General features: G+C 37.4%; 1 protein-coding gene and 1 pseudogene across 4 annotated transcripts in view; both read left to right on the forward strand.

The window, feature by feature from the left end:
• Window positions 1–24,184, forward strand: part of TET1 (tet methylcytosine dioxygenase 1) — a 133,646-nt gene that overhangs the window by 78,696 nt on the left and 30,766 nt on the right. For all 4 annotated transcript variants that reach the window (XM_061405159.1, XM_061405160.1, XM_061405163.1 and 1 more), the window contains 3 exons: window positions 7,208–9,524; window positions 12,501–12,591; window positions 13,125–13,218. In XM_061405159.1, the coding sequence (XP_061261143.1) occupies window positions 7,208–9,524; window positions 12,501–12,591; window positions 13,125–13,218 (2,502 nt within the window). The remainder of the gene's footprint in view (window positions 1–7,207; window positions 9,525–12,500; window positions 12,592–13,124; window positions 13,219–24,184) is intronic.
• LOC133240233 (cyclin-A2-like) lies at window positions 763–5,444 on the forward strand (annotated as a pseudogene).

The raw sequence follows: 24,184 nt of genomic DNA on the forward strand, positions 1-24,184 counted from the left end.
GCTATTTGTTTAAATATACAAAGCTGTCAAAACATGTAGTTATATGCAAGTATAACTGGGATAAATTTCAAACTGCTGTATTAAAGTTGCACTTAATTTTGATAATTATTGCCAAATTGTCTTCCATAGAGATTGCACCCTTTTGTACTTTCACCAGCAATATGTGAGTTTATTTCCCTACAGCTTGTCCAAGGGTCTAGGTGGTCAAACTTTTTGACTGCTATTCTGATAAATGAAAAATGTCATTTTAATTTGCATTTCTTTTAATGTTGAGCATCTTTCCACAGTGCCTATGTCAGGGTTGTATGAAGATTAAATGAGTTATTGCAGGTAATGACTATATTAGAATAGAGCTAATGGCTTTGGAATTATAACTGTTGTGATGAAATTATACTCTCTTTTAGTGATAGCTCATTGTCACTGTGCTCTTGAGTCGGTTATTATCTGACAGTTATCTCACTTAATTACCATCACAATCATATATGATCTCTTAAAAAGAGAAAACTTTAAGTTAAGGTTTAGTTAAGGTTAAGTAGCACATCCTGGGTTGTACAATTCCTAAGGATTGCTCTTTCCTTCCCCGTGTTAGTATTCAAGATTAAATAGTAATGGCAAATAAATTGGTTTCTTTTCAACACTTCTTTTTAAAAACAAACCTATATATACTTTATTTAGATTTTATCTATTTAAATAAGTTGATTTTATGTATTTTTTAAATTGAGGAATAGTTTATTTAAAATAATAGTTTCAGGTATACGACAAAGGACGCAAAATTTTTATAAAGATTATTTACTTTATTTAAAGTTACTATAAAATATTGGTTACAAAAGAAGAAAAAATACAAAAAATATTGGTTACATTGCCTCTGCTGTATACTAGGTCCTTTTAACTTATTCATTTTATACATAGTAGTTGGTATCTCTTAATTCCCTACCCCAACTTGACCCTCCCCTCCATTCTTCTCCCCGCTAGTAACCACTAGTTCTCTATATCTATGATTCCGTTTCTGTTTGGTTAAATTCATTCATTTTATCTTTTAGATTCCAGATATAAGTGATATCATACAGTATTTGTCTGTCTGACTTATTTCACTAAGCATAATATTCTCCAAGTTCATCCATGTTGTTGCAAATGGCAAAATTTCATCCCTTTTTATGGCTGAGTACATTCCAGTTTCTATAATAAAACAACATCTTTATCCATTTATCTGTTGATTGACATGCAGGTTGTGTCCATATCTTGGCTATTTAAATAATTTCTGCTATACATTTGAACTGCAAGAACGGGCTACTTTAGCAGGATCGCTTCATTTCCGAGGCGTCCTTGCCCCTCCAGGCCTGGCAGTGCTTGCCTCCGCCTTTAGCAACGTTGTTGCTCCTACACGGTCCCCCTGGGTGGGCAAGCAGGCTGGCTCAGGCTGCCACGGGGGTACGTTTGGAGAGGTCCTCAGGAGGTCTGCGGGATGCAGTGCAAGCTGCTTGGCGCAGGGCTGAACCACCGCGCCCCAGTGATGGTGGGCAGCTCCCCGCCCCGGCCACTGGCCCGCTAGGCGGATTCGGCGCTAACACTGCAGCGGATAGCGTTCCTGGAGGACTAGGAGAACATCAACCCTGAGAAGGAGGCAGTCCCCGACCAGGTGGGCTGGTGGTACTGAAGGCCGGAAACTCGAGGGGTCCAGCACCCCAGAGGCCTAACACTTGATGGGTTGCACCTCTTAAGGATCTTCCTATAAATGATGAGCATATCACTGTTCCTCCCTGGAAATTAAACAGTAAACAGCCTGCCTTTACCATTCATATAGATGAAGCAGAAGGATGCAAAAGAGGCCAACTGAATCTAAAAAAGCAGAAAGTGAAGATGTCTTGGCTGTTACTTTACCAGGACCAAGAAAACCACTGGTACCTCTTGATTACCCCGTGGATTGTAGTTTGCAGTCACCACATACTATGTTCACATCAATTGTATTGGAAGATGAAAAGCCAGGGAATGTTAATGAAGTACCAGACTACCATGAGGATGTTCACACATACCTTAGGAAATGGGGGTTAAATGTAAGCCTAACATGGGTTACATGAAGAAACAGCCAGACATTACTAACAGTATGAAGGCTATCCTCGAAGGCTGGTTAGCTGACGTAGGAGAAGAATATACTACAAAATGAGACCCTGCATTTGACTGTGAACTACCTTGATAGGTTTCTTTCATCCATGTCTGTGTTGAGAGGAAAACTTCAACTTACGGGCACTGCTGCTATGCTGTTAGCCTCAAAGTTTGAAGATACAGACCCCCAGAAGTAGCAGAATTTGTATACATTACAGATGACACTTGTATCAAGAAACAGGTTCTGAGAATGGAGCACCTAGTCTTGAAAGTCCTTGCTTTTGACTTAGCTGTACAAACAATAAATCAGCTTCTTACCCAGTACTTTTTGCATCAGCAGCCTGCAAAAGGCAAAGTTGAAAGTTTAGCAGTGCTTTTGTGAGAGCGAAGTTTGATAGACACTGGTGCTGCTGCTGCTGCAAAGTCGCTTCAGTCGTGTCCAACTCTGTGCGACCCCATAGATGGCAGCCCACCAGGCTCTCCTGTCTCTGGGATTCTCCAGGCAAGAACACTGGAGTGGGTTGCCATTTCCTTCTCCAGTACATGAAAGTGAAAAGTGAAAGTGAAGTCACTCAGTCATGTCCGACTCTTAGTGACCCCATGGACTGCAGCCTACTAGGCTGCCCCGTCCATGGGATTTTCCAGGCAAGAGTACTGGAGTGGGGTGCCATTGCCTTCTCTGAATAGACGCTGACTCATATCTAAAATATATGCCATCGGTTATCACCGCTGTGGTCTTTCATTTAGCAGTCTACACAGCCATGAGACAAAGCTGGCCTGACTCATTAGTATAAAAGACTGGATATCCGCTGGAAATTCTAAAGCCTTGTCTCATGGACCTTCACCAGACCTACCTCAGAGCACCACAGCATGCGCAATGGTTAATAAGAGAAAAGCACAAAAATTAGAAGTTTTATGGTGTTTCTCTCAACTCACCGGAGACCCTAAATATGTGACAGTGAAAGACTACCTTTGTTTTCTAAGATGTAAAGCACTCAAAGTATATGGTATACAGATTTTATCTTAGATTTTAATTTTACAATCATTTCTGGATACAGAAGTTATGGTCAAGTACAAATTATATCTATTACACCATGGATTGCCGCCTACCAGGCTCCTCCATCTGTGGGATTTTCCAGGCAAGAGTACTGGAGTGGGTTGCCATTGCCTTCTCCGTTTAAATGGTTATGCTTTGTATATCTTCTGCATGTGATTATCTTATATGTTTGGCTAATTTTAAGTGGTTTCTATCAAAGTATTAATGATGCCAGCTGTCAGGATAATAATAAATTGATTTGAAAAAAAAATCTACTATAAACATTGGGGGTGTATGTATCTTTTTGAATTACTGTCTTCATTTTCTTTAGATAAATACCTAGGAGTGGAATTGCTGGATCATGTGGTAATTCTATTTTTACTTTGCTGAGGAACCTCAATACTGTTCTCCATAGTGGCTGCACCAATTTATATTCCTACCAACAATGTGTAATGGTTCTGTTTTCTCCACGTCTTCACCAACATTTGCTATTTGTGGTCTTCTTGATGATAGCCATTCTGATGTGAAGTGATATCTAGTTGTGGTTTTGATTTGCATTTCTCTGATTAGTGATGCTGAACATCTTTTGATGTGATATCTTTAGCCATCTTTTATTTCTTCTTTCTGTCTGATTGCCATGTCTAGGACTACCAATACTATGGTGAATAAAAGTAGTAAGAGCGAGTATCCTTGTCTTGTTCCTGATCTTACAGGATATGCTTTCAGCTTTTCACTGTTGAATATGATGTTAGCTCTGGGCTTATGGCTTATTATAATGGCCTGTATTATGTTGAGGTATGTTCGTTCTATATCCACTTTGTGATGAATACGTTATTTGGACGTACTTTCTGTTTTACCATGCCAGCAAAGCTTGTGAGACGTTAGTTCCCTGACCAGGGATTGATCCCGGGCCAAGGCAGTGAAAGTGCTGAGTCCTAAGCACTGAACTGCCAGGGAATTCGTACTGTTTGTATATTTTAAATTAAAAGATATTTTAATTTATCACATGTTATCACACATTATTTTGGGTTAATGATGTATTATTAATAACTTGCCATGCAATCACTAGATTGATACATTGAGTAATGACTGCACATTAATTCACAATGTGAATATATGAGGGTTTATTTCATATTTTCTCTAAATGTTATATTGCATTATGATTTGCTTACATTTTATTGTTGCAATTTGGATTGCATTTATTTTCATTTTCTTCTAGTAAGAAGTTGGATAGAGTTTGATCCTTTTGATTTCCACCGAAGTGAAGTACTTATGCCTGTTCTTTCCTCAGTATTCTATTGAGTCATTTTCCTTTTTAATTTCTCAGAAATTTTTTTTTTCATTAAGAACAGTAACTATATATCTTGTATTTATCCAGTCTGTCACTTGATTTTTTAAAAATTTCAATATAAAAATTTTTCAATGAAATTTTCACTTTAATTTTGACAATATTTCTCCTACCTTTGTAAGTAGCTATGCATATCAGGAAGTAAATACAGTTTACATCATTATTCAGTACATGGACACAAAACCATACATAAAAGATTTTTATGATAATACTTATCTTTATTAAATATAGTCTACTTATTTTTTTCTTTAATATTCTATTAAAAAAGCATTTGTTACAAAGCATGAAATTGGTATTGGAACTCAGGTTGTGATCAGCAATTTAAAAAGCATATTATGGTGTCTTTGCCTTTCAGAGTCTTAATATTATATGTAGTCAAAGGATTCTGTCTTTTTTTATGGCTTGCCACTTTTTGCTCTTGCTTTGGAAGATTTTTCCTATTTTCTAGATTTTCTTCTGTTTAAATTACTAATATATCTGGAATTTTTGTTGCATGTTATAAGGATCAAACATCTTTCTTGTCATTATTAAGAAATTGATAATTTTCTCTGCTGCTTACAAATGCCAGCATTTTAACAATAATATTAAATATTATTGAACTTATTCTCTTAATTTGTTTATTTACCTGGAATGCTTAACTTAGTAGTCCTTTTAATATTAAAATTTTATATATTGCTTTAAAAAATTGGCTATCTTATTTATTTTTAAAAAGTTGTTATGTGTATGTAATATACATATAGGATAATGTATATATGATATTGCATTTTTGAAATGAATTTTGACATGTTAAACATAGCCTATGTAACCTGTACCCTGACAGGAAATTAGATATGAACTCTGAACTCTGAATCTTTTTTTCTTTTTAGTCAATACTCTTGGTTTTTCTATTAGAGTCAATTATATAATCATTTATTCAATATTTTTATATTTAGATTTTACTGTCTTTCAGGCATTGACTAAAACATCTAGCACCATGTTAAATATAAAGATTATTTTCTATTTACTCCTGACAGAAATGTCCCCTCTTGTGTCATCCTGTGGTATAACTTTGGATGAGCACTGTGCGGCAGGATATTAGTTTTCTGACCAGGGATCAAACCTGTGCCCCCTTGCGTTGAGAGTGCAGAGTCTTAACCACTGGACTGCCAGGGAAATCCTTGTTTCAAGGTTTACAAAAAATACGGCTTAGAGAGGGGAATACTGATTCCTTGGTGAGTTCAGTGTTTCTCTCAGAAGCAATGACAGTGTTCGGAAATTAAAGGTGATTGTTGCACAATATTGTGTATACAATCACAGAATTATACAACTTGAAATAGTAAAATGACGAATTTTATCTTATGGGAAGTTCATCTCAAAAAAATTTTAAAAAGGGATGTCACTACCCACTCACCCTAATGGTTAATGTGTTAAGACAGAAAATGCTAAGTTTTGATAAGAATGTGAACTAATTGTTAATAAAAATGGAAACATATTAATAATTCTTGTGGGAGTATATATCGATAGCTACTGTAGAAAATTATTTGGCCTGTCTCCTAAAGCTGAAGGTGCATGCACATATATTAATACACACACTGAATGATCCAGCACTTCCCTCCACCCCATGTATATATAAGTTCACCAAAAGATAACAGTAATATGTTATAGTGTACTTTGTTGTAGCCAAAAACGTAAAAATGAATGTCCATCTACAGTAGAACACAAAAATACATTGTATATTCAATTAATGAATTACTGTATAGCAGGAGGAATCAATGGATTACAATTATACTTTACAACATGGAAGACTACCACAAACAAAATTTTGAGTAAAAGAAAGTCAGTTGTATAAAGTAAGGATATAAGCAAAAGAAATCTAAGATGCCAAATCAGTGGTTACGCTTTGGTTTTGGAGTGATGATGATAAGTTTTTAAAAATTAATTAAAAATTTTTTTTATCAAAATATAGTTGATTTGCAGTGTAACTGCTGTACAGCAAAGTGTTTGTTATATGTATATAAATTCTTTTTTATATTCTTTTCCATTATGGTTTATCATAAGATATTAAATATACTATGTGCGATAATGTAGGACCTTGTTTATTAGATGTAAATTTCTTGGTGGGATTTGGGTACATAGCAGTTTTGTGAAAACTCAGCAAGCTATATAAGTATTTATGATTTATATATTTTTTAATTTATTTATTTTAATTGAAGGATAATTGCTTTACATCAACGTGAACCAGCCATAGATTTACCTATGATGATGTATGATTTTTTTGTATGTGTGTGTCTCATTACAGTTTGCATTGAAATAGTAGGTATTGCTCATTGCTGCTGCTGCTGCTGCTAAGTCGCTTAAGTCGTGTCCGACTCTCTGCGACCCCAGAGACAGCAGCCCACCAGGCTCCCCTGTCCCTGGGATTCTCCAGGCAAGAACACTGGAGAGGGTTGCCATGACACCAATTGTGAAAATATTTTACAATTTTTTTTTAATTGTAAAAAAATTTTATTTTTGAAAAAATGAGTATACCAAAACATTAACAGGCATGGGATTATAATGGTTTCTACCTCTCTTTTTTCTTTTCCCCTTATTGATTTTTTATAAATTATTAGAAAATATAAAAAGTGAAAATAAAATGTTTTCAGGGACTTCACATTTAGTTGCTTTTAAATTGTAAAGTTCTTATGACTCTTCCTCAGGTATCGGAGTAGATTATATGAGTAATTTCTGTGTTTATTTTATAGGCAGATTTTGACAACAAACTGGTAAATGGCCCCAAGTCAGAATCCATGGAATACAGTAGTTGTGCTCATGAGGAAGAACAGAGATTGGAATTGAATTCATGTACCTTAGAAAATGTAACTAAAAATGAAGAAAGTATGACAGGTATTGAAGTGGAGAATTGGACACAAAACAAGAAATCACACTTAACTGATCATGTCAAAGGAGAATTTAATACAATTAAAACAGAAGTTGAAAATTTGAAAAACTCTGAAGATGACAGGAAAAAAATTCTACTTACTGACCTCCTTGAACCTCAGAAATTGTTTGCACAAACTGTAAGAAATGGCATTAAAAATGTACACTATTTACCAACTGAAACAAATTTGTCTTTTAAAAAAATCAACATTGAAGAACTTGGCAAGGCATTTGAAAACAATCCTTATAAATTCCTGAAAGACACCGCAAATCATAACAATGTCATGAGCACCATTGCTTCTAGTGCGAGCTGTGATCATCTCAAGGGGAAGAGTAATGTTTTGGTTATTCAGAAGCCTGGCTTTAATTGTAAGTCTTTCCCAGATCCTGTGAACTGCAACTCAAATAGTCATACTACTATACACAATGAAAGTGATCAACCAAAATCCCTAGAAATTATAGCAAATAGAGAACTAAAAGAAGGATCAACACTTCAACCAAGTCTCCTATCCCTAATGAAAGATAGGAGATTAACACTAGAACAAGTAGTGGCCATAGAAGCTCTCACACAACTTTCAGAAGCCCCATCAGAAAATTCCTCTCCATCAAAGTCAGAGAAGGATGAAGAAACAGAACAGAGAACAGCTAGTTTGCTTAGCAGCTGTAAAGCTATTCTGTATTCTGTGAGAAAAGACTTCCAAGACCCAAACTTAAAAGGGGAGTCACAGAGCCTTCATCACTGTCCGTCTTTGGAAAAGCAAAGCTCGTGCAATGCTGTAGTGTTCAATGGCCAAAATATCATTTCTAAGTCACACAACAGCTCACCTAGTGACCAAGCATCCACAAAGGCACAGGAAAATTCAACCGTCACAAATTCACTTTTTATACCAAATTCAAATTCATCTAAAACTGATACCAATAAAAATATTGTGCAAGGTAGGATTACTCTTGACAGTTCTAGGAATTTGCAGCAGTTGACCACAATAACTAGCAAATCAGAGTATTGTAACCAGTCACTGGACAACAGCATCAAGGTGGATTCAAAGGATGATTCATCATGTCAAGATTCAGTTCACAGTAAAATAGAAGAAGATGTTGCCGCACAGTTAACACAACTTGCATCAATGATTAAATTCAATTATGTGAAACCAGAGGACAAAAAAGTTGAAAGTACACCAACAAGCCTTGTTGCATATAATGTACAGCAAAAGTATAACCAGGAGATGGGCACACCACCACAGAAACCACCTTCCAGTGTTCAAAATAATCAAGGCTCATCAGTAATAAAGCAAAAGAACACAATCCAGAAAAAGACAAAATCTACTCCATCAAGAGATAGACGGAAAAAAAAGCACATGGTCATAAGTTGTCAAGAAAATGACCAGAAAAAGCAGGAACAGTTGTCATATGAGTATAGTAAATTACATGACATTTGGATAGCATCTAAATTTCAAAGATTTGGTCAATTTGGTCCACATGATTTTCCCATTCTGTTGGGGAAAATTCCTCCCCTAACTAAAGTGTGGAAACCACTGACTCAAACAAGTTCAGCATTAGAACACAAAAAATTATTTCCTCCACTTGCTCAGATAAAATTTGAGAGATATTATCCTGAATTAGCACAGGAAAAGATGAAGGTTGAACCCTTGGATTCTATCCCCATAATCCCGTTAAAAACAGAATCCACTGGGCAGGCATTTTCAGAAAATGCATATACTCAGGTACAGCCAACAGTGAATGTCAATCAGAAAGCTCATCCTTTACTCCAGCCAGCCTCTCCAACCAACCAGTGTGCTAATGTCCTGGATGGCAGTGACCAAAGACAGTTCCAAGAGGATGTTAAAGACCAACTCATGCATCAGAGACTGCCAACATTTCCTGGTATCTCTCATGAGACCCCTTTACCAGACCCAGCACAAATTCTCAGGAACCTAAATGTAGTATGTTCAGGTGGAATTACAGTGGTTTCTACCAAAAATGAAGAGGATGTCTGTTCATCTAGTGTTGGAACATCAGAATTTTCCCCAATAAACAGTGCACAGAAAACTTTTAATGATTATGCGATGAACTTCTTTACCAATCCTACAAAAACCCTTGTGTCCACAACGAAAGATTCTGAATTGCCTACTTGCAACTGTCTTGGTAAGTGTATGCATGTGTGTTTCATTTTTTTCTTTTTTTTTGCCTTAATTGCCTCAAGTCATTATCAAATAAAGTTTGATTTGTGTTTTTTTATGTGACATTTTGGCCCCATTCATATTCTAGCTAGGATGGACTAAATAATTCTATATCCATTTTTCTGTGGGACCTTTTTTTCATGCAGCTCAGATAAATGGGAAATGCAACTGGTACTCCAGAAACTTTCTTAAGTGGAAAATTGGAGTTCGCTCAAGCTAGATGTCTCTCAAGTTGTTTATTGTGCACATCATAAGAATGAATCCCTTAATACTTTATCACAGTTTATTCTTCCTATATTCAGAAAAATTTCAACCCTTAGGCCTTTTGTTTAAAATCAAGTATTTTTAAGTTGTACATTTTAAACATGTATGCAGAGAACATAAAATATATATATAACTTAAATAACCATAAGAAAAGTATCTGTGTAATTGCTAATCCAGTCAAGAAGAAAATGATTCATTGGTAGATTCAAGAATGGGTACTTAAAGGACTGATTGGAAGGATGGAGTAAGTATATCATTCTGATATACTTTTTTAACCACAATAGAAAAAATAGTGAAGTATAACAATTACTTTCAGTTCTTGATTATTCAAAGTGCATTTAATATTCTGAAATGAATCCTTCCATTTTTCTGCCCATCATTCAGCACTATTTTGACAGCCTACCTCATGCCAGGCACCAAAGATAGGCTCCTCTCAGAATGAAGAGCCTTTTAGAAGGGTCGGACAGTCTGGAGGGGTGACAGCGCTGTCTGAGTGGGTTGAATTGGGAAAGAGAGATTCTCAGACCAAGGACAGGAGAGTGTGGTAATAATAATGGCTCAGATTCCAGATCTTTCCCTGCAAGTCTCATAACTGCTGCATCCTTGACTTGTTATATTAACAAAAACCCACCAAAGGGAATGCTCATTATCCCCATTTTATAAGTGAAGAGATTGAATCAGAGAAGTTGATGGCTAGTAAATGATTCAACCGGAATTCAAAGACAGGCAGTCCCAACTCCAGAGGCTGTATTTGTAACTTCCATCCTCTTGCATCAAAAATCTGAAAAAGAGACCTTTTTTTTTTTTAATAAGTCATTAAACATGGAAAAGAAGTCTTTAAAATGCCATAAATATGTTATAGACCTGAGCTAGTCTAATTTAACCCTATACATCGTTTCGATAAGATGATTAGCTAGTTTGAAAACTCTTTCCTTATACATACTATCTTGTAACATTGTAGGAATTGAGACAGCCAGGCTTTCAAGTTTATTCAGTATCTGCAGTGGACCTGGAACTATGTAATAATACACTGTCAGTTACATGTTTTCCTATAATTGTTCCATTTGAGATTATTGTGTTCATTGTGTAGAGATGGGAATTTAAAAAGAAAAACAAAAGAGCAGACTCAGAAATCATCCCAAGTGAGGGTAAAGTATCCCAATCATATCCAAGGGTAAAGGATTTCTAAGAAAGTGTTATGTCCTAGCAAAACTAGGGTAGTTAGTGTTCCTCAAATTTACTGACATTTTAGGCGGGGTAATTCTTTGCTATCTGTGTATTTGTTACCTGTTGCTTTATCTGTTGTAGGCTGTTTAGTGGCCTCCCTGGCCTCTTCTCACTAGCTAGCAAAAACGCACACACATACATGCATACAGTTGTCATAACTCAAAATAGTGCTAAATATCCCCTTTGGCAAAACCATCCATGATTAAGAACCATTGCCTTAGATTGTTGTATTGTTTAGTCACTAAGTCATGTCCAACTCTTTTGCAACCCCATGGACTGTAGCCTGTCAGGCTCTTCTGTCCATGGGATTTCCTAGGAAAGAATCCTGGAGTGGGTTGCTGCTTCTTTATCCAGGGGATCTTCCCGACCTAGGCATCGAATCCATGTCTCCCGTATTGGCAGGCAGATTCTTTACCACTGAGACACCTGGGAAGTCCTGCCCTAGATCACCAATAAATAAAAAATTATTCACTGCTATCTTGCTTAAGTAGCCACAAAAATAATCCTATATTTTATTGGATATCCAATTAAAATGGTAAGTAATAGCCTTCTGATGTAGGTAGACATGCATTCCCCAATGATTCTAGTTAGACATGATTCTCAGAGGCCAAATTAAAAATGACATTTTCTAAGAAGTACTTAATTCATACTCACAAAAACTCAAATGGTACAGAAATGTGGTGCGAATATCTTTTTTTAGAGGAAACTAGCTGTTACAGTTTTTCTATTGAATTAATATTGTTAGTGATTTTAATATTCACAAAAATTTTTTGTAAAAAAAATTTTATAAGTTTTACAAAATTTAAGGCTTTTAAAACATACTACTTTTACAGCTTGCTTTTTAACTTGGATTTTTCAATGTCTGTAAATGCTATTGTTTTAATAGCTGTATCATATTCCACTGTATAAATAACCCTAAATTTTAACTATTATTTAATTGGAAGATTCCATTTTTCTCTCTTTTGATATTACATATTATTGTAACAATGAAGATTCTTGTGTACACGTGCATTATAAATAATTATGCATGTGTGTAGTAAAATAAATTAGCAGTGCAATTGTTGGGCTCAATTTTTTGGGGGGGCTCAATTTTAATAGGATTCTGAGGCAAAGCTTTTAAGATGTATTGCTCTAGGATAACTTAATTTCGTACCTCAATTTTTATAGGTCTTTTTAAAAGCAGAAGATCTGAGAATAAATGTTAACCACAACTTAAAATATGTTTTTCCTCCTCTGATTCTCAGGAAAGAATGGATTAATTAGGAGCAGAAAAAAGGCATAAGTTACACTCCAGGGTCTGTTGTCCCAGTTTTTAATTACTAAAGCTTACCAAAATCTTGTCAAGATTCATTGTTCTGAATTAAAAAAAAAAAAAAAGTAAAACTAGCTCTTCCGCGCCCCTATGCAATTCTGTAAAGCTTTGGGTCTAATAATCTTGTTCCTTCCACAGATCGAGTTATACAAAAAGACAAAGGCCCATATTATACACACCTTGGGGCAGGACCAAGTGTTGCTGCTGTCAGGGAAATCATGGAGAATAGGTGAGGAAATATGCTTCCCTGTTAAAATCATTGATTATTGGGGACCTAACTCAATGCAGAGATATACTCTCTGGGAACAAACAGGAGGTGAATGGAAAACCTTCAGGAATATGAGTTGGATGTTTCTTAGCACCCAGGAAAAGCCCAGTGTCCTGGTGTTCCTGCCAAGTCATTCACATGAGCCATTGGGAACTCAATAAAGACCCTCACGAAGCAAGGCTGTCTTTGTTAAATGCAGACATACTTATTTTCCTGTTACTGTATAATCATAGAAATAGTTAAAATTACCTTTGTCAACACTACATTCACATTGGTTTTGCTTGTCTTGGAGCCAGGCCATTTTTTAAAAAAGTGATCCTTAAGGACAAGTAAATAGAACTGGACAACAAAAATATCTGCCACACACAAGTACATTTTTAACAAAGTTATTATTATGAGGAGTGTTTGATTTTTGTGCTTCTGTAAATCTTATTCCCATAACGATGTTAAAAGTTTATTTCAATGATTTTCCATTCACTGTGTTTCATACTTAGGTATGGTCAAAAAGGAAATGCAGTAAGGATAGAAATAGTAGTGTACACGGGGAAAGAAGGAAAAAGCTCTAATGGGTGTCCAGTTGCTAAGTGGGTAAGTATTTTGTACTTATACATTTTCCAAAATGGATTTACTCTACATAAAAACTAAGTCAGTAATTTTTTCCATGAAAACATGGACTAGGAAAATACCCACTTCCCTTATTCCCAAGGAAATAAGGAAGCTATCTGTCTTAGCCTGGGCTTTTTATATTAATGAACAAAAGGGTATGGCGTTCCTAATCTGTATGTAGTGATCTAGAGTCATCATTCTTACCAGGTTTTTTTTGTTTGTTTGTTATTGTTGTTACTTTTTAGAGAGTGTAGAGTGCTCTTATAATTAGACAGCATAAATAAATAGTAAGTAAATATATATGTATGTGTTTTACTTGCTCAGTCATGTCTGACTCATTGCAACCCCATGGACTATAGCCTGCCAGGCTTCTCTGTCCATGGAAATCTCCAGACAAGAATTCTGGAATGGGTTGCCATTCCCTTTTCCAGGGGATCTTCCCAAACCAGGGACTGAACCCAGGTCTCCTGCATTGCAGGTGGATTCTTTACTATCTGAGCCACCAGGGAAGCCCAAGAACACTGGAGTGGGTAGCCTATCCCTTCTCCAGGGGATCTTCCCAACCCAGGAATCGAACCAGGGTCTCCTGCATTGCAGCCGGATTCTTTACCAGCTGAGCTACCAGGAAAGCCCATTTGTTTCATGGGGCCACCTTAATGAAGGTCATGCAGTATTGAAGGCAAAATCAAAAATTTTACAATATATTTCCAAAATTATTTCTATAACTACTTTGAGTTTTCTAAAACTGTGGTGCTATCAGAGGTAAGAACTGGATTTAGCTTCTTTTGAAAGTTCTCGACAGAGAAACAATGTCATTACCTGCCTAGCCAAATGTATATTTTCAGGAAGATATTCACATTTACAAGTATGTTGATCAGTTTCTTTGGAAATTTGCACTAAAGGATCATTTGAGATCCTGTCCTATCATTTGTTTGTAATGACGACTATCATGATGATAATAAATAATAACAGTAACCACTACCTTTCATTAAATATCAGGCACCATGTTAAGTACTTGACATACATTGCCTCATTAATCCCCACAGAGGGACTCTTAAGATTTTGGAAAAATAAAACTCATTATTTTTATGCCCATTTCAGAAGAACAAAAAAACATTAAAAAAAAAAAAAAAAGAGGGTTTGGACCTGGCTATTCCTGAAGCAAGACGATTGGTGCACCTGCATCTCTTCTAGAAAACTGTATGTCTTTGTTTTGTTTTTGTTTTTGATCTGGCATGTGGGATCTTAGTTCCCTGACCAAGGATCAAACCTATGCTCCCTACAGTGGGAGCACAGGGAATCCTAACCGCTGCACTGCCAGGGAAATCCCTATCTTGGTTATTTTTCAACCAACAGTTGGAAGGTGACAGCAGTGATAGCACGAGAACTGGGCGTGAACACTAAGTGTGTTAGAATACTTCCAGTTTCCTCAGTCTATTTGGAGTGCATAGTCTTGTCAAAATATCAAGTGATTCTCTGCACATATAACACTACTCCAGACAGCGATGTAAATCTTTGTAGCACCCCTGAAGGCTCCCTTTGCCTGCTCCCCATTGGTAACTCCATGTATAATAACCACTATTTTAACCTCCATGTCTATAAAGATCTTTTAGATAGTTTCTATAGAATTAGAGCCATACAGAATGTACTCTTTCGTATCTGTCTCCTTTCCCTCATCATATATAGAACATGGGTTCAATAGTTGGAGATACAGAAATCATGTGATACTACGAATTGACTTGATAATAGAAAATATATTTTAGGATGGGGAGACGACAGGAGCCTGCATCTCTGATACCAGTAGAACTGCTGTATGATCTAGTTTCCTAATCAGGGATTGAACCTGGGCCCCCTGTTTTGGGAGCTCGGAATCAACCTCTGGGCCACCAGGGAAGTCCCATCCTCAGGCTTCTTAAACCTGGATTTCTCTAACATAACAGAATTTTTTGGTTTTCACATCTTTAAAACCTATTAGGAAGTTTTCTGTTTTGTGCAGTAGAATTGAGTCCCAAATAAGATACCTGCCTTTAATTTGTTCAGTGTGGGTGAATTTGGAAGATAAATAGAATTTTAGGATGAGAAAGGTAAGTGAAGGAACTTGTATTTATTGAGAACTTTTCATTGGCAGGCTCCAGGCTAGATACTGGGGATACAAGTGTGAATTAAAGTTTATCAGTCATTTCATTGTGTAGATGGGAAGAAACTGGCCCTGAGACATATCAGCTATCACAAACACATTTTGGACTAAAGTTCGCTTACTCTGTAGTAACACGAGTGTTTCCTGGAGTCATCTTGCTTCTCAAGAACTAAAATTTTCTGAAATGCTCCCTAGAAGTGTAGAATTTTCCCTGATGCTTCCTTCATGTTAGTGTTTGAGGTGACTTGGAGCGGGATGATGTCAGTGTTTGTGAAGTCCTGTTTCCCAAGGATCAGCTTCTTGTCTTGCTGTGTACACTCCTGTCAACTCAGCTGTGAAAGTTACATGGTTTTCCACAACATAAACCCAAACAGGTCAATCACCGCATGTAAGAGTTTTGATGAAGATAAACCTAAACACTGTTTCACTTCAGTTCAGTCGCTCAGTCGTGTCCAACTCTTTGTGACCTCATGAATTGCAGCACGCCAGGCCTCCCTGTCCATCACCAACTCCCAGAGTTCACTCAAATTCATGTCCATCGAGTCGGTGATTTAGTGATTTTTATATTTTATTCACTCTTGAAAAAGTTGTTGTTTCAAAACATTTTAAAGTAATAAATAATACACATTGTCCATTTTTTTCTGTTGCGTTATTTGGCTTCTATTGATTTTTATAGAAGGTTCTTTAGAAAATTAACCATTTGTGATAAGTTGCAAATATGTTTTCTGTTTGCTTTTTTTTATTTTTTGTTTTTTTTTTTAAATTTGGGGGATCTTAGTTCCCTGACAAGCGATGAAACTCAAGCCCCTTTCAATGGAAGCATAGTCTTAACCACTGAACAGCCAAGGAAGTCCTTCTTTGTCATATTTTTTTAACATTCTGAATTTTAAATGAGATGAAAATTTAAGATAAATTTTTAATGAAAAACTTTGCTGTTATGGCTCTGCTGCTGCTGCTGCTGCTAAGTTGCTTCAGTCGTGTTCTGACTCTGCGACCCCATAGACGGCAGCCCACCAGGCTTCCCCGTCTCTGGGATTCTCCAGGCAAGAACACTGGAGTGGGTTGCCATTTTCGTCTCCAATGCATGAAACTGGAAAGTGAAAGTGAAGTCGCTCATTCGTGTCCGACTCTTTGCGACCCCATGGACTACAGCCCACCAGGCTCCTCCGTCCATGCGTCTCCAGACAAGAGTACTGGAGTGGGTTGCCATTGCTTATGACTTTAGTGTATCTTAATTAGAAAAACTTTTACAACCTCTAGCTTATAAATATTTTTCACATTTTCTTTTTATAATATTTGAATGGTTTCATTTTTCTTTTTTTATTTCATTTTCATACACCTACTTATTTTATTCCTCTTGTATGTAAAATGTTAGTCACAACTTATATTTTTTCAACTGACTACCCAGTTAAACAACACTACTTACCTAAATAATTGTTCATCTACTTCCTATTGATATATTTGTTCATATTTAGATTTTGTATTCTACCACATTGTTATGTTTCTCCTGCATCATAATCAACTTATTCTGATTATTTGGGTTTAAAAATGTATTTCATATCTGATAGAGCTAATCCTTCAGCAATTTCCTGACTCTTCTTGCCTTGTTTATTTTTCCATATGAGTTTATAATCACCAGTGTCTTTGTAATAATAAATTTCTTTTGATATTTTGATTGAAATCATTGGCGAGAGAATTTGGAGAATTTACATTTTTGACATTTAGTCTTCTGACCCTACATGCTATCCTTTTCTGTTTGTTGATGTCTTTCTTTGTCCTTCTGTAGTGTTTTTTTCCCCATAGTTTACATGATTCCTGTTTTTCAATTTATTTCTCTTGTGTATCTCAGGTGTACAATCATATAATATATAATGACAAATTTATATTCCCCTTTAAAATTTAAACTAGTAAATTCTTTTTTTCATTTAATACGCTTATTCTAATAAAGTAATTCCAAATTTAAATTTACTTATCTTTTTCCTCTTTTTAGTAGAGACCTTCCAGAGTTTTCTCCTTAAGGGTCATCAGGGAAGGCCTCTTTGGGAGAGAACTTTTAAGCTGAGAACTGAGTGACAAGAAGGAGGCTTGTATGCAAAGAATACCCCTAAGAGCATAAGGAAGAACATTCCTAGTCAGAGAAAAAAGCAGGTACAAAGGTTGAGGGAGACAGTACATTCTTTAATAATCAGAAATCTAGTGAAGTAAAGGAGGTAGAGAATGGAAACAAGTGAATGTGAAATGTTGGCAGAAGCAATAGCCTAAATGGTTTTATTAGGCCATCGTGAGTTTTAGTCCATGAATATGAAATCTTTCAAGTATTTTAACTTGGGATATCTTAAAATCCCTATGACTTCCCTCGTGTTCCAGTGGTAAAGAATCTACCTGCAATGCAGGAGTTGCAGGAGACCCGGGTTTGATCCATGAGTCGGGAAGATCCCCTGGTGGAGAGCATGGCAACCCAATCCAGTATTCTTTTAACTGTTAATTAATTTATTTGGCCGTACCAAATCTTAATTGGGGCACTTGGATATTGAACTCGGGCCCCCTGATTTGGGAGCATGGAGTCTTAGCCACTGATCCACCAGGGAAGTCTCCACTCCAGTATTCTTGTCCACAGAATCCCATGGCCAGAGGAGTCTGGTGGGCTACAGTCCATGGGGTCTCAAAGAGTGGGACACAACTTAATGGACTGAACATGCACGCATGCACACACACACACACACATGTTATCTATCTGGTTTATGTTTTATAAAGAGCATTCTGAGGAGAAGGAAATGGCAACCCACTCCAGTATTCTTGCCTGGAAAATCTCATGGACAGAGGAGCCTGGTAGGCTACAGTCCACAAGGTCGCAAAGAGTCAGACACAATTTCACTTTCACTTTTAAGCTTATTTAAGTATTATTATTGATGAGCTTTATTGTTGGTGCTTTACAGATTACTCAGATTTAGTAGCTCTGAGCGACAAACATTTATTATCTCATCAATTTTGTGAGTCAGAAATCTGTCTGTGGGAACTTAGGAGGGTGCTTCCAGAAGAGGGCTTCATCAGTTCAGAACTTGACTGGAGAGGAAGTTGCTAGAGTCTACTTCCCATGTCATTTGCAGGAGGCTTTAGTTATATTGTTTATTTGGATATGTCAGGTCTTAGATGCGGCACTTGGGATACTTGTTCATGTGGAATATTTCATTGCAGTGCTCGGACTCTCTAGTTGTGGCATGAGGACTTAGTTGTCCCATAGTTCCCTGACCTTTGATGGAACCCAGGTCTCCTGTACTGCAAGGCGGATTCTTTTTTTCCCCCCAAACTTTGAACTTTTTATTTTGTGTTGGCATATAGCTGATTAACAATGCTGTGCTAGTTCCAGGTGAACAGCAAAGGGACTCAGCCATACCTATGTGTGTATTCATTCTCCTCCAAATCCCTCTCCCTCCAGCCTGGTGCATGACTTTGAGCAGAGTTCCATGTGTCATGCAATAGGTCGCTAGAAGGATTCTTAACCGCTGGATTGCCAGGGAAGTCCCAAGACTCACTTTCTTATCATAGGACTTCTTAAGTGTTTTCTCAGTCATAGCAGTTTATTTTTCCCCAGGGTGAGTCAATCAAAATATAACAAGGAAGCCACAATGTCATTTATGACATTAACCTCAGAAGTTGCTGCATAGCTGTCCCTTATTTAGTGTAGGAGAGGACTATGAGGAGACAAAATATTAGGTGGTGGTGATGATTGGGGGCATCTTGGAGACAGGCTATTCATAAAATTCAGTATCACTTCTTCACTAAAAATATCAATATGCTAAGTGAAAGTGTCAAGTCATTCACTTGGGTCTGACTCTTTGCAACCCCATGGACTGCAGCCCGCCAGGCTCCTCTGTTCATGGAATTCTCCAGGCAAGAATACTGGAGTGAGTAACCATTCTCTTCTCCCGGATATCTTCCCAACCCAGGAATAGAACCCATCTCCCTCACTGCAGGCAGATTGTTTAGCTTCTGAGCTATCAGGTAAACCCGCATCAATATGTTTAAGATACTACATTGACATTATAAAATGTAACTATCTTCCTTAGCTCTAGCTTCTCAAAAAGGCAAAAAAACGTTAATCTGTAGATCTTAATTCACAAAATAATGCTGTTAAACACCAACATTCTTCATTATGGAATATTTCAAGAAAAAAGGTAATAAAGTTAGAGTTTACCTATAATTATAAATTGAATACACATCAAGCTACTACCTGGAGAAGGAAATGGCAACCCATTTTCCAATATTCTTGTCTGAAAAATCCCATGGACAGAGGAGCCTGGTGGGCTACAGTTCACAGGGTCACAAAGAGTCGGACGCAACTGAGCACACAAGCTACTACCTGGTGAAAAATACAACATTGCTAGGTTCTCAGAGACCCTAAGAACCATCTCCCCACCTTTTATATTTCCTTATGGTACGGTTACTGTGCTTTTGTATTTTGCCCCTACATCATACCTTGCACATTTGTAGAAATAAGGAGTAAGGATTGGTTCCCAATATTTGACACTGATAATTTACATAGGTTTGTTAATCTGTATCTGTTTGATATTTTTTTACTTACTTGCTTTTAAGTAACAAAGCATGAGGAGAAGGAAATGGCAACCCACTCCAACTCCAGTATTTTTGCCTGGGAAATCCCATGGACAGAGGAACCTCGGAGACTACAGTCTATGGGATCTCAAGAGTCAGACAAGACATAGCAACTAAACCAGCAAGGCATGAAGGTATACTCATGGCAGCTGGCTTCCCCTTGACTAAGTGATCCAAAAGAGCAAGGTGGCTGAGTTAAGTGGTAGGATTTTGGATGATTCTTCCTTTTTTTCATCCCTTCTCTAGAATAACAGTAATGCAAAAAAAAAAAAACAGTAATGCAGTTCAGTTCAGTTCAGTCACTCAGTTGTGTCTGACTCTTTGCGACCCCATGAACTGCAGCATGCCAGGCCTCCCTGTCCATCACCAACTTCCAGAGTCCACCCAAACCCACGTCCATTGAGTTGGTAATGCCATCTCCAACCATCTTATCCTCTGTCGTCCCCTTCTCCTCCTGCCGTCAATCTTTCCCAGCATCAGGGTCTTTTCAAATGAGTCAGCTCTTTGCATCAGGTGGCCAAATTATTGGAGTTTCAGCTTCAACATCAGTCCTTCCAACGAACACCCAGGACTGATCTCCTTTAGGATGGACTGGTTGGCTCTTCTTGCAGTCCAAGGGACTCTCAAGAGTCTTTTCCAACACCACTGATAGAATTTTTAGGTTGCATTGCAGAATTTATATATATATATATATATATAGTATTGCCTTAAACTTACTTTTCATCTTGCATACTTTACATTTGTCCTGTATTTGATATTAAACATTAACCTAAATCAAGCATTTTGTGATTTGATGTATATTTTCTCGTGTGTGTGCAGACTTACGTGTGGTAATAGTGGTTGAATTCTTTTTAAGATATTTATTTGTTAATTTTTTATTTGGCTTCACTGGTCTCAGTAGCAGCATGTTGGATCTAGTTCCCCAACCGGGGATCCAACCCAGGCCCCCTGCACTGGCAGCATGCAGTTTTAGCCACTGAACCACCAGGGAAGTCCCTAGTGGTTGAATTCTATCCTACTTTTATCATGCTGCACTTGCCTTCTTTTCTTGAAGGGAGTTGTTAGGGTTAGGTCACACACAGGAAGCCTAACAACATATTCTAACTGGGAGCAGAACTTTCTAAGCCAATCTCACTATATTTTGCATTTGTTCTTAAAAACAGTTTTAATCTTTTCTTCAAAATCTTTCTTCTTTGCTAGGTGGTCTTTAACACTTTCCCATAATTGTTAATTTTTGACAGACGTTTCTAACTCTTCCTTCTGTCATTTTGTGTCTTGGCAGGAAGTAGTTATATCTTGTTATTCAGTAAATTTTGATGGAAAGGGCAATATAGTTTCTTTAATATACTAAGCTCTGTTAATGCCCTTTACTACAAATGACTCAAATGCTGAGAAATTCACACCAGGCCCAACCAAGTTCATGGGTTTCCCTACCTAGGATTGTTATTAGTCAGTAGAGCAGGTGTGACAATGTGTACTACTGAATGTTTTATTGCCTATTTGGGTGTGAAGTGATCAGAGTTTTTAGGGTGTTTTGTAAATGAAGCTGATGTATCTAAAGGTTTTAAAACCATCTTGCCTTGATTTAAACACATATCTTCAAAGACTTCCCTTTTTATGAATTCCTTTCTTCCAAGATTTTGACTCTTAACCTGCCTTGATTGTCTTCAGGCTACACCACAGTGCTGCTTATGTCTGTGCCCAGATCAGGCACTCTATGTGTATTACCATGTCAGAATAATAAACAGGCAGTCATGGGCTGGCTACTATCTGCAAAATCTTGCTAATGTGAAAAAAACCATTTAATACTTCAGTGATTAAAATTGGGCAAACACCAGAGGGGTTGGTACTGACTTACCTTTTCACTGTTCTTTCTTTTTTTGTTATAAAACATTTTTCTTCACTACTGTTTACCAATGTACCATTAGAACTACTTTTATGTTTGCTTACTTGTTTATAGTAAGATCAAATTGCCAACGTCTGTTGGATCAAAGAAAAAGAGAGTTCCAGAAAAACATCTACTTCTGCGTTATTTACTAAACCAAAGCCTTTGACTATGTGGATCAGAACATATTGTGGGAAATTCTTAAAGAGATGGGGATACCAGACCACCTGACCTGCCTCCTGAGAAATCTGTATGCAGGTCAAGAAGCAACAGTTAGAACCAGACCTGAAACAACGGACTGGTTCAAAATCGGGAAAGGAGTATGTCAAGGCTGTATATTGTCACCCTGCTTATTTAATTTATATGCAGAATACATCATTCGAAATGCCTGGCTGAATGAAGGAGAGAGAAATATCAATAACCTCAGATGCAGATGACACCTTCCTTATGGCAGAAAGCAAAGAAGTAAAGCGCCTCTTGATGAAAGTGAAAGAGGAGAGTGAAAAAGTTGGCTTAAAACTCAACATTGAGAAAACTAAGATCATGTCATCTGGTCCTGTCACTTCATGGAAAAATAGATGGGGAAACAATGGAAACAGTGACTGAGTTTGTTTCTGGGGGCTCCAAAATTACTGCAGATGGTGACGGCAGCCATGAAATTAAAAGATTTTTGTTCCTTGGAAGAAAAGCTATGACCAACCTAGACAGTATATTAAAAAGCAGAGACATTACTTTGGCAACAAAGTCCATCTAGTCAAAGCTATGGTTTTTCCAGTAGTCATGTATGGATGTGAAAGTTGGACTGTAAAGAAAGCTGAGCGCCAAAGAATTGATGCTTTTGAACTGTGGTGTTGGAGAAGACTCTTGAGAGTCTCTTGGACTACGAGACCAAACCAGTCAATCCTAAAGGAAATCAGTCCTGAATATTCTTTGGGAGAACTGATGGTGAATCTGAAACTCCAATACTTTGGCCACCTGATGTAAAGAATTGACTCATTTGAAAAGACCCTGATGCTGGGAAAGATTAAAGGTGGGAAGAGAAGGGGACGACAGAGGATGAGATTGTTGGATGCCACGACTGACTCCATGGACATGAGTTTGAGCAAGCTCTGGGCATTGATGATGGACAGGGAAGGCTGGCGTGCTACACTCCATGGGGTCACAAAGAGTGAGACACAACTGAGTCACTAAATTGAACTAATTGACTTGCTTATAGAATTCATTTTTTAAGGAAAGTTTTTATTGAACTGTAAAATACACAAAACTACACAAATCATAAGTGTGCAGGCCACTGAAGTTTTACAAAATCAAATCATCCAGGTTAAGAAATAAATCATCACACCAACTCAAGAAAACCTCTCATGCATCCAATCACCACCATCCCTCCAAAAGTGGGGTTGAAGTTCATTAGCTATAATATATAGGACATATTTAAATTATTATTTTTTTTTTACTTATTTTTTTTACTGGGGCTTCCCTAGTAGCTCAGACTTTAAAGAATCTGCCTGCAATGCAAGAGACCCAGTTTCAATCCCTGGGTCGGGAAGATCCCTGGGAGAAGGGAATGGCAACCCACTCCAGTATTCTTGTCTGGAGAATCCCATGGACAGAGGAGCCTGGTGGGCTGCAGTCCATGGGATCGCAAAGAGTAGAACACAACTGAGCAACTAAGCATAGCACATAGTCAGTTTACAAGGCTGTGGTAGTTCCAGGTGAACAGGGAAGGGAAGGAAGAGAAGAAAGATTTAAAGGTCTTAATCAGTGGATGATTTTGGGTTTTGAGAGGTGGGGACGGCCTCCATCATTTTGTATTGAAAATTTAACTCTAATTTTCTCTCACGGTTATGGATAAACTCAAAAAGTGATCTCTCTTGGGTAATTAATGTAAGCCACACTTGACATAAATGGCTCCTAGCTTTAACTATAGTCTATTCTGCGGACCATGGATTTTTGTTTGAGCTTATGCAGGAACCTAGTTGCCTTCGCAGAGAAGGCAATGGCACCCCACTCCAGTACTCTTGTCTGGAAAATCCCATGGATGGAGGGGCCTGGTAGGCTTTAGTCCATGGGGTCTCTAAGAGTCGGACATGACGGAGCGACTTCACTTTCCCTTTTCACTTGCATGCATTGGAGAAGGAAATGGCAACCCACTCCAGTGTTCTTTCCTGGAGAATCCCAGGGATGGGGAAGCCTGGTGGGCTGCCGTCTATGGGGTCGCACAGAGTCGGACACGACTGAAGTGACTTAGCAGTAGCAGTTACCTTCGAATCTTTACTGCTAAGGTTAATATTACAAGGACTATTTAATTTCCTTTC

The sequence above is a fragment of the Bos javanicus genome, chromosome 28 (genome assembly GCF_032452875.1).
Source record: "Bos javanicus breed banteng chromosome 28, ARS-OSU_banteng_1.0, whole genome shotgun sequence".
Taxonomy (NCBI): domain Eukaryota; kingdom Metazoa; phylum Chordata; class Mammalia; order Artiodactyla; family Bovidae; genus Bos; species Bos javanicus.